Below are 15,084 nucleotides of genomic sequence, written 5' to 3' on the forward strand. Positions count from 1 at the left end.
CCGGCCCCCGGGTATCATAGTGGATCTTCCCATGGGATGTATCAACGCAGTATTTATTAGCCTATGTGACTCTATCTTCCTATCTCCAGACACAAAAATTATAACATATAATCGCTCTGTTGCGACATGAAAAAGGACAAACAAACATACTTTCGCATTTACAATAGTAGGTATTTAGGTTTATTCATATCATACAGGATAGAGTCAGGTTAGGTCAAGATTAGGATCCTAGATATCATATCATACAGACTGACTAGAGGAAAAAACACTATTCATTTAAAAAGTCAAAGTTGGAAAAAAATGTGGAGAAAAATTCGACAATAGAAATGGGTTACCCAAAAAAACCTCTACATAAATTGAAACTAAAATGTATACCCCTACTGCCACTTCTGTTGTTTGAACGTCCAAGCTAAAAGAATATTTAGAATTAAACTATATGTTTTGTCTTTTTCATTCCACACATATTAGTTAAATGATACATATAATGTTGCAAAACATTCTTTAATTTACAATAGCTGGTTTCAGCATTTAATTACCTGTTTATTTTTTAGACTACTAATCGATTATGGTTTCCCACAGACGTTTCCTTTTTTGTCAAAACTAAATTGTACTAAAATAAACTAAAAATAAGACAACCGTCTTAAAGTTCTGTCCCATCTTTATTTGAAATGTCCAAATGCACGCGTTTAAAACACTCGTAAGCTTTCATAAATTTCCCAATCTTCCACGTCACTTTCCTAAGTTTTTCTTTCGTAAGAGCCTTATCCCGACATTAACACAACAAATAAGTATCAACGAATTGGGTCAAGTAGTGAACGCGTGATCCGTGACCAAGGGGAGTATGGATTCATTTAGATCTAGAAATATATAAGGAAGATTTTCAATAAGACGGTCAACGTGCACGAACACTAAAGCACATATATAAAATAGATATATTTAGATAGAAATGCCTACCACGGGGATACTTAAACATACAATAACCGAGGAAAAAGAGCCGACATTGAAGAAACGGCACTCGATTATATCTGGGAAGAGTGATTTTTGTAAGTCTTAAATATAGATAAGGTCATTTTTAGATAGTTTTGACGTACTATGATATATTATTCAGGCAGGTTTTAGAGTCACGCTGAAGGGAAACGTATGAACCTCTATGAACCGGAATATCGGGGTAAGCATGTCTGGTGCATGGTGCAGCGTGCTACCAAAACCTGCCTAAGACGCATCAGCGTACCCACTATTGAAAAATTGTTTAAGTTAAAGTCTGAATAACTTTGGTTCAGCGATATTGGGAGTTCACAAGTGTTAACTGTTTCAGAGATTAAGCCAATTGTGTGGTTTGCGTTAAAACTTTAATCCAATAATTGTAATTTATCATAGTACGCTTGTCCTGAATTTATTCACTATCCATTAATATAAAAAATAATGAAAATAAATTAGGATTTAAACGGTAATATATTTATAAGATACTAACTTTCCGCCTGCGGCTTCGCCCGTGGTACATATATAGCCTATAGCCTTCCTCAATAAATGGGCTATCTAACATCCGAAATTTTCCTATTTTTCAAACGAACCAGTAATTCCTGAGGTTAGTGCGTTCAAATAAACAAAGAAACAAAAAAAAAAAACTCTTCAGCTTTATAATATTAGTATAGATATAGTAGAGATTTTCAGGTCTTATTAGCTTCATTGCATGTTGTTGCATCTAGGTTACATCAGATAAGTAAAGCTAGTTATATTATTTCTCGTTTCTAGGCTCAAATTTCCAATAGGTGGGATGGTAGCTGCACAATTTTGTCCGATGTTTCAACAAAGTCTCGGACGGCCATGACTGCTGTCAATCGATAAACTAGAATTAGTCGTAGTTCATCTCTCTTTAATTAACCGCAAATGTAAGGCTGGATGCTGTTTGAGGCAAATCGTTTTTGGAATAATGAATGAATGAATTAAAACCGGTTGAAAACATTTGCATGGTTGAATATAATTTTGTATAGCAAAGAACGATATATCTTTGATTGCTCATAACTTCAAAATATCGCGATGTAGATAAAGACTAGATCAATTGACTTGAAATCCACTGAAACCCAACTGTAGTCAAGACTTAAGGCCACCATGACGTCTTAAAGCAGTGCTGATTCCAATGTGGGAGTGATGCCGCTAGACGACCGAGATGAGAAGCTCTGTCACTTTTCCACATTAGAATTAGTAATGACGTCATAGTGACACCGCAGATATATTTTCCCAAAACATTAAAGTAGAAACAGTTTAAGCTAAAGAGAAGGAAGGCTAACCCTCACAATTCTCATTTTGCGGAATATTTGCATAAACATTCGGGTCAAATGGCTCATTTATAACATGTAAAAGTTTTCTCTTGGAAAATATCCAATGGTCATATTTGGATGAAATTTATTGAGAACATATAGCAATGATAGTATAGACAAGGGAATGTTATTTGGGTAATATTTCGACAAGAAATTATCATGGGGTCTTTCCATAAGCAGATATAGTAACATCGATTTGCTAATCTGTTCTCAAAGCTAATGGCTTCTTTTTCCATCATTCCAGGGTCGTCATCCGATGAGGATGAGGGTGTACAACCCCACGAGAAGGCCATCGCAGCTGGTCAACCCAATCCTCCGTATTGCGTGAGAAACGTGGAGCAACATGGGTTCGGGAGGCGGGAAATAGAAATCGCCGAACAGGAGATGCCGGGTATTATGGCTTTGAGGGCCAGGGCCAAGGACGACAAGCCTTTGAAGGATGCTAAGGTAGCTTATGGTATCTTTATTTTAATTTATTTACTTTACTAGAAGGTTGTCCAGGCTCTTCCCGATATTAAGATACCTGTTTTATCCCAAGGGAGCAGTTAATCGGGGTAAAAATTACTCTATCACTCAAATCAGCTCATACCATATCTGTACACCAAAATACATCAAAACCCGTTCAGTAGTTTCAGCGTGATTGACGGAGAAACATAGCTAGGAATCTTTTTTAGAAAATGTCATATTCGTGTTTTATCGACTTAAACTTAGTTTTTTAACAAATAGGAAGCGTTTGAGTAGTCCCAATTTATTATGACTCTTCCTGACATCTATTGGCGAATAATTAAAGTTAAAACAGAAAAAAAAACCGAGCAAAGCTCGGTCATCCAAGTCCTTATATTAGTTTTAAATGTAATTGCCCTGGATAAGATTATAATTTGAGACTTAACCACATTATCACAAATGGCGGTTTGATCTTTCTACTCTCCCGATAGAATCAATTAAACTGTCACCTGTTTTTATACAGTGTATGCGCAAGGATATTATTTGATCCTCACGATCGTAGTCGGGATGATAAACTCTCTTTTTTATATAATAGCGGGCAAACGAGCAGGCGCGTCACCGGTAAGCGGAGACACGCAACCTCGAGAGTTGCGGGTGTGTTGCCGGCCAACTCTTTATTTATTATTATTTATTAACTCTTTATTAGCTTAACTCGTGAAATTATTGTAATTTCACCGATCTTTGTTAATTGTACAAAGTTTGAATTTAATCTGTCCGTTTAAAGCGAATCAGACGGAGTCTGTTTCATACAAATTATTGGTGAAGCTATTAAAAGCGTGTTAAAAAGTGACTTCAAGAAAAGAGCGTATATGTCACTGAAATACCGGCAAAGCACTGTAACACCTCTAGTGTTAGTGTTTATGGGAGGTGGTGACCACTTAACATCAGGTGGCCCACCTGCACCTTTGCTTGCTCTGCCATATAAAGTGACTTATTACTATTAAAACAACTCCAGATCGTGGGTTGCACGCACATAAACGCCCAAACCGCTGTGCTGATAGAGACGCTAGCCGCGCTCGGCGCGACCGTCCGCTGGGCGGCGTGCAACATCTACAGCACGCAGAACGAGGTGGCCGCTGCGCTTGCGCATGCTGGTATGTGATCCCGGATAAATTACGGTCCGATTGTCACTTGGATATGTCCATGTGTATATTGAATTGTAATGTTTGTTTTTTGATAGAATAGTGTCGAGCGTAATAAAAAGAAAGACATAAGTAAAAGTAAATAAATCAATAAATATGATATCTTTGGTTAAGTTAATTAATTATGTATGAAATTAAATATTTTGAATAGGAATATGAGATTTGAATATTCAGGATACGTATGTTGGGTCTTATCAAAGGTAGCTAAATCTGTTGGAGTTTAAGCAGGAATGATTTATAAGTGCGTCGAAAATGTGCATTTATTAATTAAAAACTAAAGTTTAAAGTTTGTAATCATCATCATCAGCCCATAAATGTTCCCACTGCTGGGACACAGGGACCTTTGAGGGTTCAGGCCATAATCCAGCACGCTGGCCAAGTGCGGGTTGGCAGATGTCATATGTCGTCGAACTGTTTATTAGACATGCCGGTTTATTCACGATGTTTTCCTTCACCCTTCTAGCAGTGGTGATGTTATTTCACATGCGCAGATGTATTGAAAAATCGATTTATTTCCTGCACGCTCGCTCGCCTGGTCTCGAATCCCGACTTATCGATTTTAAGTCCGAGGTCCTCACCACTGAGCCATCACTGCTATAGCCCATCAATCAATCAATGTTTCAGATTAAAAATAATAATGTTAAACCCACCCCCACAGGTTTCGCGATATTCGCATGGCGCGGTGAAAGCGAGGAGGCGTTCTGGTGGTGCATAGACCAGTGCTGCACACCCACTGGGGCGTGGCAGCCGAACATGATACTCGACGATGGGGGTGACGCCACTCACCTGATGCTGAAGAAGCACCCCACCGCCTTCAAGCAGATAAAAGGTATGATTTTTGGTGATTAATTGAAAAAAAAAAAAGATAAAATCAATGATTTTTTATTAAATTAACAATTACAATATGTTAATTTTAATGAAATCTATACTAGTGGTATTACTAAGGTCTTCCCTTGTGATTTCGGGGTATAATAAATAGATATTGGCCGATTAGACCTACCCGATATGCATACAAAATTTCATGACAATCGGCCCAACCGTTTCGGAGGAGTATCGTAACTAACATAGTGACACGAGAAATTTTATGTATATATAATGTAGAGATAGAGATGATTATAAAGCTGAAAAGTTTGTTTGTTTGAACGCGCTAATCTCAGAAACTATTGATTCGTTTTTAAAAATTCTTTCAGTTTTAGATAGCCCATTTATTGATGAAGGTATTAGGCTATATATGTACCACGGGCGAAACCAGGGCGGACCGCTAGTTAATTATAATTATATTACTGGATTGGAGATACTTTTTAGCCGTCGTAGAAACAAAAAAAAAGATTTGTGTGCGATTCACACACTATAGAAGTGAAACTTCAGTAAATCGTCAAAAGAATGATGATGATGATGAAGATGAATATATATAAAATAGTATGTATATTTCTGTCTCATTCTTTGCCGGCTTCATTCTACATATTTTCGTATTTGTGTCTCTTACCTGTCGTTTTTTCCGTTGCATCAGTTTTGCAATCACAACGACTCCTAAAGAAATTAAAAACTTTTTGACTTTTAACCACGCTCGCTGTAAAGTGTTCGAAACGGGTTAATAATATAATGAAAAAATCGCGTTTAAAATCCGTTAAAAAGTTTTCAATTTCTATATGTTTAATACTCGCGTGAAATCAAACACAAGAAAATACTAGGTTTCTAAAGAAGTTTCACTTCAAAAAAGCATTACGAATCGTCGAAGTCGGTTAATGATGTAATCACTGTGTGTTCTCATTCCAGGGATAGTCGAGGAGAGTGTGACGGGTGTGCACAGACTGTACCAGCTGAGTAAGGCCAACAAGCTCTGCGTGCCCGCCATGAATGTCAACGACTCCGTTACCAAGACGAAGTTCGACAACTTGTATTCTTGCAGGTGAATAACTGACTACATCCTAACTCAAACTCAAACTCAAACACAATCTCAAACTCAAACTTAAAATCACACTCAAACTCAATCTTAAACTCACACTCAAACTCAAACTCAAACTCATACTCATACTCATACTCAAACTCAAAATCAAACTCAAACTCAAAAACAATCTCAAACTCAAACTCAAACTTATACTCAAACTTAATCTCAAACTCATATACTCTAACTCATACTCAAACTCAAACTCATGCTCAAACTCAATCTCAAACTCAATCTTAATCTCAAACTCAAACATTTATCTATTCAATTATACTTCTTATTGAAGCACTTTTGAAACGTCCTAACACAGTTTTAACATTTACCACCGGTTCGGAAGGCAGTTTCTACAGAGAAGAGACGGCGACAAACCCGATAGTTGCTCTTTTAAATTAATATCAATTTTTAAATTTTAATTCTACATAATATGTAACATGTACATAACAATGATGAATAAAAAATTAAATTAGTGCTATTTTAAAATGTAAACGATTTAATGAGAACTAGCTGCGCCCCGCGGTTTCATCCGCGTAAGTCCGAATACTGTAGGAATATCAGGACTAAAAAGTTGCCTATATGTAATTCCAGTTGTCCAGCTGTCTACGTACCAAATTTCATTGCAATCGGTTCTGTAGTTTTTGCGTGAAAGAGCAACACACACACACACACATCCTTACAAACTTTCGCATCCATAATATTAGGAGGAAGTAGATAGTAGGATTATCTGTTTCTGTCGTTATCTGTATCTACCTGTATCTATTTCTATTTTTCTATCTGTATTTGTATCTGCCTATATATAGATACAGGCAGATCTATGTGTACATATCTGTACCTATATTTGTATCTTTCAATATCCGAATCCAAATATTAAAATCCGAATATTTGCATTAGAATTGACATCCAAACGCTGGCACGTTACAGGGAGAGCATTATAGACGCACTCAAGCGCAGCACAGACCTCATGTTCGGCGGCAAGCAGGCCGTCGTGTGCGGCTACGGGGAGGTTGGCAAGGGCTGCTGCCAGGCTCTGAAAGCGCTCGGGAGTGTGGTGAGTATGTCGTTCACTCACTCACTGACCCACTCACTGACCCACTCACTGACTCACTCACTGACTCACTCACTGACTCACTCACTGACTCACTCACTGACCCACTCACTGACTCACTCCCTGACTCACTCACTGACTCACTCACTCAAACAGGGAACTAATACAATCTCTACTCACACTATAAGTAGCTAATTCAGTCACTCGATGTATAAGTAACGAATTCAATTACTATGCACACTATAAGGAACTAATTCGATCACTCACTTAATCAGAAACAAATTTAATCACCACTGGGAGTGATTGAATTCGTTACTATGAGGAAATAATTCACTCGTCCTTAAGGAGTAGTGAGTATTAAATTACTGATTTCATTGCTAAATTACTGAACGTAACTCACGCACTGCCGCAAAATGTAAGTAATTTACTCACTCACTCAATTAAAAAGTCTTATTTACATTCATTCACTGACATATCATTTATGTAATTACCGGCTCTAAGCAAACGATTGATATAACCCTGACTCATTACTGACACTAACTCATTGAATCAATAAAGGCTCACTATAGCATTCACCAAATTCTTCGCTTACCAACTAAATCACTAATTAAATCACTCACTAACTCAACTCCGGCGCCTATATCCTGCTCCTAGTCCTTCCCAGTCCATTCCTTCTTTCCTGTCATCAAACCTTTCCTTATCTCTTATCCCTTAAAAGCGGGCAGCGCATTCTCAGAGGTCTGAGCCTCTGCGAATGTTCATGGGCGGTGGTGCTCGTTTACCATCAGGCGAACCACCAGCTCAGTTGCCCGCTATGACATTAAAAAAAATAGATCACTAAATCTTTATGTATACATTCATTCACTCACTAACTCACAGATCGCTAAATGTTTATGTACTAATTATGATATAATATAAATATATTTCAGGTGTATGTAACAGAAATCGATCCCATTTGTGCGCTGCAAGCCGCTATGGATGGTTTCAGAGTTGTCAAACTAAATGAGGTGAGATTTTTTATATAGTCTTTTATTAAAACTACATATTTGTTTTTTTTTGTAATTGTATTGTATATGTATTTTCGTATATTATTGTATGACTATGTATATATAAATAATATGTAAGTATTTGTTAAATATGCTTATTATGTATGTATTTATAATATGATTAAAATCATGTTTTAAATATAATATAAATAAATTATTATTGCTGCACCACCAATTTCTACCCTTTTGTGTATTTAAAAATCCTACCCATAGGTTGCTTGCTAGAAATCGTTTTCCTTTTTATATATTGTTTTTTAAACTGGTGCTAAATAAAGTGTATTATTATTATTAAAACTCGATGTATAATCGCATTTATAATGGAAACTGTGATATTTCATGTTATAATGCATGTGTTTGTTTGTTGACTGTTTGTAATTTTATTTACAACTCTATTTTTGTATTTTTTATGTCTTAGTCGGTAAAGGAGCTAGTGGGTCGCCTGATGGTAAGCGCTACCACCGCCCATGAACGTTTGGAGAGGCATAAGTTCCATTGCAGATCTAACGCCTCTACAAATGGATTGCCGATTTTAAATTGTGAAGGGATTAAGAAAAGATTGACGAGAGGAATAAGGGGTAGGACTGGGAAGGGTAAGGAAAAGGATATAGGTCTCCGTTGTTAAGTTTGACACTTATCCCATTTATGCTTTTTGCTTTTGAGATGAAAATTAACTTTATACCATAGTCTACCAAAGGACACATAGATATATTCAGCCAAACTTCATATATTTCTATTCCATCGCCGCACCACATATTAATGAAGATGATCGCTTCCATTGTCTAATATCTCTATATTATATTATCTGTTTCCTTTTTATATGTATTTGTAATTGCTGCTAAATAAAGTATATGATTATTTGAGCTTTTTGTTAATCTTACTTTTATTTTTACTTTGTACCTATTACTACTGGTAGTGCGACCCGCTAGGGGTGCTAGTGATCTGTACTACAGGTCTTTTTATAACTATTTCAGATATTAGGCCTTCTCTATGTAAATACCAAGTAGTTTAATGAGTTGTGAAGGAAAATGAATTATTATTATGATTAAATACAAGCGTTCCCCTCATCAGGTCATCCGGCAAGTGGACATAGTGATAACGGCGACCGGCAACAAGGGCGTGGTCACGCGCGAGCACATGGAGCGCATGAAGAATGGGTGTGTCGTGTGCAACATGGGGCACAGCAACACGGAGATCGACGTGCACGCGCTCCGGACGCCCGACCTGCTGTGGGAGAGGGTGCGCAGTCAGGTAGGGGCACAGCAACACAGGTCACTAAAAATGGGGGCAGCAATACAATACAGCACAGAAACACAGCTCACAATAACATAAAGCGTAACTACGCGGAATAAATTTAAATAAAGAAGTGAAAAGTGCTCTCAGGTCACTGCACTTTATAAAACAGGAAAGGTTTTTCTTTACCTCAACTATAATAATTGGCTTATTTAATAAATAATTGATTAATAGTGTCCCACTTTCGCTCGTACCGCATATATAATAACCTGTAACATTCATCACGCACGTAACCAACGGTGAAAGAATTTTCGAAATCGCGCCATATCTCCTTAGATTAGCGCCTTCAAACAATCTCATTTAACCGTTATATATTGCAATCGGTCAATTTCTTTCTCAGATTATTTTAGCGTTCAACGCACAAACAGATATGCACATTCATGTAGCTCTATACCTGTGCGTATATTAACCATCAATTCGATCGGTTCCCTCGCGCAGCGAACGAACAGAGCAAGCGAATTGAATGAAAAATATCAGCCGTCAAATAATCGGCTCAATCAGCTGTTCTCGCAGGTCGATCACATAATCTGGCCGAACGACAAGCGCATCGTGCTGCTGGCGGAGGGCCGGCTCGCGAACCTGTGCTGCTCCTCGCTGCCCTCGTTCGTGGTCTCCGTGACGGCGGCCACGCAGGCCCTCGCCCTCATCGAGCTGTACAACGCGCCGCAGCACCGGTACAAGGTGCGTTCCGTTCATTCGTTCTATCGTTCACTCGTTCGTTCACTCATGAGTTAATTCATTAATTAGTGAGTGATTGAATGAATGAATGAATTAATAAGTAAATCGATGAACTAAAGAATTAATTAATGAGTGAATGAGTGAATGAATTAAAATGAATTTACTAATGATTTGATGAAAAATTGTTCAGGGTTAAAAAGTGATGCGAAGATTTTTATTAAAAAAAAAAAGAACTCTTTTATAGGCGGACGTCTACCTCTTGCCGAAGAAAATGGACGAATACGTAGCCAGCCTCCACTTGCCGACATTCGACGCACACCTCACCGAACTGACCGACGAGCAGGCTAAGTACCTAGGTCTCAACAAGGTCGGCCCGTTCAAACCCAACTATTACAGATACTAGCATAAACAATCCAGGGCTAAGAAATCGCGAAGTCGAACGCCCAACAAGAAAGCCTAGATTTGTTACTAGCAACTTTGTATATGTCAACTGTCATCTGTCAAACGTCAATGTCATCGTTTTGTTGCGGAACGCTGGATTTGAATTTGGAACGGTTGCTCGTTTTTCTTTCCAATTCTGTTCGTTTAAATTTTGATATGTTTGTGGAATGCTTGTCGCGATGCTAAAGAATATATAATAACGGTTTTATTATCATGATTTGTCATGATCAAAATTTTATAATCGATAATTTGTGTACTATTTCACTTTTTTTATTAATTTGTGTTATCTTTAGTCGATCCTTCTTATGTATTAAAAATATATCATATCAACCCACCAAAGCTAAATCTAAAATGTACAAATATTATTGTTTATATTATGGTCTATAGTTAATTCCTGCTTATTTAAAATTTGTTTACAACGTTTGAAAATGTTCTATTCCATGTTTCAAGCATTTTTCGTGGAGTCTCAGTGTTGCCATATTTTATTAATTATTATTTTTAAACGAGTCTCCAGATATTAAAGTTGTATTTTCATTTATTAATTTGAATAATTTGTAAGTTGAAAGTATTATTTAAATGTATTAATTTTTTTGTTTTGGGAAATATATTTTTGTGTATTTCGCGTTTCACCAGCATTATTTATACATAATTTTACATTATGTTTAATATAATTTATATATCTCTAAAACGGCCATATTTTTAGTTACAAAATGGTACTATCAATTCATTTGATAATTTGTTTATTAAATTTATTCATAACAATCTTCTGATTATGTGTTGTTTAATTTATCTGCAGTATAAAATGCCATATAGGAAACTATATCTCAAAAGTGTTAAAAACTTTATAATTTAAATTGTAACCGTTAGGAGAGAAGGGTGTGATGTCAGTATTGCTTAAACATAATATTTTGCCAATCGATGTGACTTATTAAATAATATACAGCTTTTGTAAAGGAGATGATTAAAAAAAAACAAACAAAAAATGAACTGAATGAGATTGTAAAAGATTGAAAAAGAGGGAAAACTTTTTAGAAAAGATAATGTATATAGATGTGTGCGGAATATGTAAATGTCAATTAAAAATGATAAAAAATATAGAGTAATTTTCATTACTACGAATTCATACATTCATGTTCCTTTTAATAGTGAAATATATTCCAATTATGTGTAAAATAAAATATCATTAAATTAATCCAAGTCGAATATTATCCCTCTTTTAATATGAACATTAAACAGCCAAATTCGCATCGTTATTGAACTAGTATTTAATTTATTAGAATGAATAAATAAATAATCAAAAAACATATTATATTACTTATATTATAGTGTATTTGGAACAGAACCGTAATTCTGAATCATCTCCTTTACTATTTGATTTGCTTGAAAAATGTTGCCATTGAAAATATGTGATTGTAGTATAATGGGTGTGCTTTTTTAGCATAGACATGTAATAAATAACAATCATTGATATACAACCTTATTTTGGGACGGTTTTTATTCTCTATTTAAATATCGCGGCGTAATCTTAATATATAAAATTCTCGTGTCACAGTTTTCGTTGCCATACTCCTCCGAAACGGCTTGAGCGATTTTGATGAAATTTTTTGTGCTTATCCGGTATGTATGAGAATCGGCCAACATCTATTTTTCATATCCCTAAATGATAAGAGTAAGGCAGAACAGCGTTTGCCGGGTGCAGCTAGTTTACTTATAATTGTTATTTTTATTTGAAAAAGTCTAATCTGTTATTTTTTTGTTCTTAATTTAAATATTCAAAACATATTCTATGAAGTGTATATTTTTTCATACTAAAAGTGTGATTAAAATTTCTTTTTTGATATGTGTTTTAGGTTGCTTTTTCACAATTATGTATTAAATTAAGATAAATTATTAAATTTTGAACTGTTATGACAGTAAATGCAATAATTACCATCCACCTTAAATCGTGATATTTATTTCGGCTTTACTAAACGATAAATTGTGAAAAGTTAATAAACTAACCTACTAACGAGGTTATTTTATCATAATTAACGGAAAAAAATTATGTTAAATTATGTTCAACTAGCTGTAACGCACGCCTATGTGCTACTCCAGACTGTAATCTATCACTGTACCAAATTTCCTCCAGATACGCTAAGCTGTTTTCACGTAAACGAGTTACAAAGATACATCCATCCATACTTACAAACTTTCGCGTTTAATATTAGTACGTTTGTATATCAATGATTGCAAAAATTATTGTTTCAATGCTCTGGAATTAAAATATAAGCTTTAATGTAATTTAATTTTAAATTAGATAATATAAATTAATATAATTAACATTCCTTATATTTCCTGGTTACCTGTAAAATAGTCGACTTATATATTCGTTAGAAACTCGTACAAATTTGATTTTATTTTATATTTTTGTTATAATATGATATTTTATAATTAAATAACACAATACTATTTATAGTTTTACGATGTTTATTTGTTATTTTGTCGTGCAATAAATGGGACGAAATGAGTTTATTTTGTGGATATAAAAAAAAAACAAAAGAAAATGTCGAACGTGGAAACATTCATAGATCTCTAGAATCGAATATATTTTGTGAATTTATTACAGTTATAATAATATTTCGTACTCTTTTATCGAATTTGGTTGAACATAATTTGGAGTATACAGACAATGGCGGGACAATTTTTAAAGTGATTTTTATTATATGTATATTTTTAATGCCATAATGCGAATCTCTATATTTTGATTATCTTATATATCTTGTGGAAATCTCGTTAAAGCCTGAGTTTGTGTGAATGTGTCAATCTCAGAAACTACTGGACCGATTACAAAAATTATTTCATCGTTACATATTATGCACGCGATCTTGATTTATACAGGTGTATGTATGTACCGTGATAAGCAAGGACTGCATTCACGCTTGCGTTAAGTCGTTCAAGTTTCGAATACATCCAATGGATGGCGCCACGATGTACTAAGGACGCGGTTGAGTCGTCCTTTTTCAGAGTTATATATGTCTGAGGATCCGTGGATCATGCGAAAGATTCTCAATCGATTGTTGAAAACTATGCATGTAGTAGAAAACTAAATATGAACTATTTATATGCAGCTATAAATTTTTTGATAGCCGAAGAACGTTGGTACGCGTTCCATGCGGCTATGGCGACTTCACTATAAATTTCAATTTCATAATTCATATTTATTGGTATAGACTAAATGTATCAAGTTATGTTTTACTATCAAAGTAAAATGTTTAAATATAGATTTCCTTCTTGATTTTTTTTTTTTTTTTAACAATTGGCCCATTGTTTTTGTAATTTTTAGGTTTGGCGCGAATTGACATCTATTTTTTTTTTCTTTACTTGACACAATACGGGTTACATTTTTTTCTGCATTTGTAAAATGGAATAATTATTTTAAATGAGTAAGTTGCTAATTTAATGCACCGCCATTGTCTGAAATAAATATATTTATTGCGTATTGCTTCTGAAAACTGTTGTAAAAAGTGTAATTCGTTTATTCACTCTAGAATTGGACTTTAACAAAAAGAGAATGATTTTTTTGTAGTAATTTGATATTAAATTTCTACATATAGTGTATTACGTTTTGCCAGAAAAAATATTCGTATTATTTTGTGATTAATTAATGTGAAATTTAATAAATAAGGACAATTTTAATCAGTAACGATTTCTCAATGTAATTATAGCAAATACGATATATTGTAATTAATTATAGATTCGTGTAAATGGTGTATTTTATCTGTATTTTAATTTGCTGCATGTCAGACGTTGTCTCTGCTCTGTATAAATTATAAACACTAGAATCTATGACGTCACTAGACAGCCTAAATGTAACAAGTAGAAGTAAGGTTGTTGGCATGTTTTCATAAATAAAGATTGAAAAAATTATCGTTGTTTATTTATTACTAGTTTTCCATCCGCGCGTGACATCACGGTAAAGAGTCGCCTGTGTCATACTCCATCTATGACACTTTTCTATCTTCAGATACAACTCTGTTAATATGTAGGAGAAAGACAAACAAACTTTGATTGACATCAATTAACATAGTAAAATTTTATAAATTTAGGCAGAATTTTATGTTTATCTCATAGATAGTTACCAATGATGATCGTAATATTTAAAAAATATTAAGCACCCCACGCTTTTTACTCTGAACTGAATCATTGTGTTAATAACTTAAATTTTATTATGATTTTGTTTTGAGGTGATTCATTATGATTTATTGTTTCATCTGCAACTATAGTTACATTAAACTCTTTGCCATCGAAAATGATTTTCTACGTTTTAGTTCAATTTGCAATAAAAGCGTGTTTTTTTTAGTTTTTTTAAACTATAATTATTATTCTGTTACGCACTTTCGATTGGAAGAACCGATTTTGATGTTTTTTTTTATTTGAAAGCTGGTGCCTTCCTTGAGATCCCTTTAGGTTTGGTCTAGTTCTGACAATTTGAAGGTTTGGCATTATTTGAAAAAAAAACATTAGGTATTTTATTTTGAGGTTTTAGTAAAAACATCGTTTACTTTAAGAAATTCTTTTAAGATCAAATTTTATGGCCAGAGGTACATGCAATGAAGAAATTAAAAAAGTTTTGATTCTTTTATAATTAGTTTAACACGTCTGCGATTACCCATTGATCTTCTTATTTATTTTTATATGT

General features: G+C 34.5%; 1 protein-coding gene across 5 annotated transcripts in view; it reads left to right on the forward strand.

The window, feature by feature from the left end:
* LOC119836478 (adenosylhomocysteinase-like 1) overlaps positions 1–11,389 on the forward strand; it is a 23,911-nt gene extending 12,522 nt beyond the window's left edge. The window contains exons 2-11 of one of the 5 annotated variants that reach the window (XM_038361815.1): positions 941–1,043; positions 2,563–2,765; positions 3,778–3,916; positions 4,623–4,793; positions 5,741–5,873; positions 6,828–6,954; positions 7,881–7,958; positions 9,066–9,245; positions 9,789–9,968; positions 10,210–11,389. In XM_038361815.1, coding sequence (XP_038217743.1) covers positions 947–1,043; positions 2,563–2,765; positions 3,778–3,916; positions 4,623–4,793; positions 5,741–5,873; positions 6,828–6,954; positions 7,881–7,958; positions 9,066–9,245; positions 9,789–9,968; positions 10,210–10,368 — 1,467 coding nt within the window. In that variant the 5' untranslated portion in view covers positions 941–946 and the 3' untranslated portion in view covers positions 10,369–11,389. Of the gene's footprint in view, positions 1–812; positions 1,044–2,562; positions 2,766–3,777; positions 3,917–4,622; positions 4,794–5,740; positions 5,874–6,827; positions 6,955–7,880; positions 7,959–9,065; positions 9,246–9,788; positions 9,969–10,209 lie in introns of all 5 variants that reach the window. The other 4 variants (XM_038361816.1, XM_038361814.1, XM_038361812.1 and 1 more) reach the window with 4 other exon arrangements.
* Positions 11,390–15,084: the final 3,695 nt, after the last annotated feature.

Source organism: Zerene cesonia, chromosome 24 (genome assembly GCF_012273895.1).
Source record: "Zerene cesonia ecotype Mississippi chromosome 24, Zerene_cesonia_1.1, whole genome shotgun sequence".
Lineage (NCBI taxonomy): Eukaryota > Metazoa > Arthropoda > Insecta > Lepidoptera > Pieridae > Zerene > Zerene cesonia.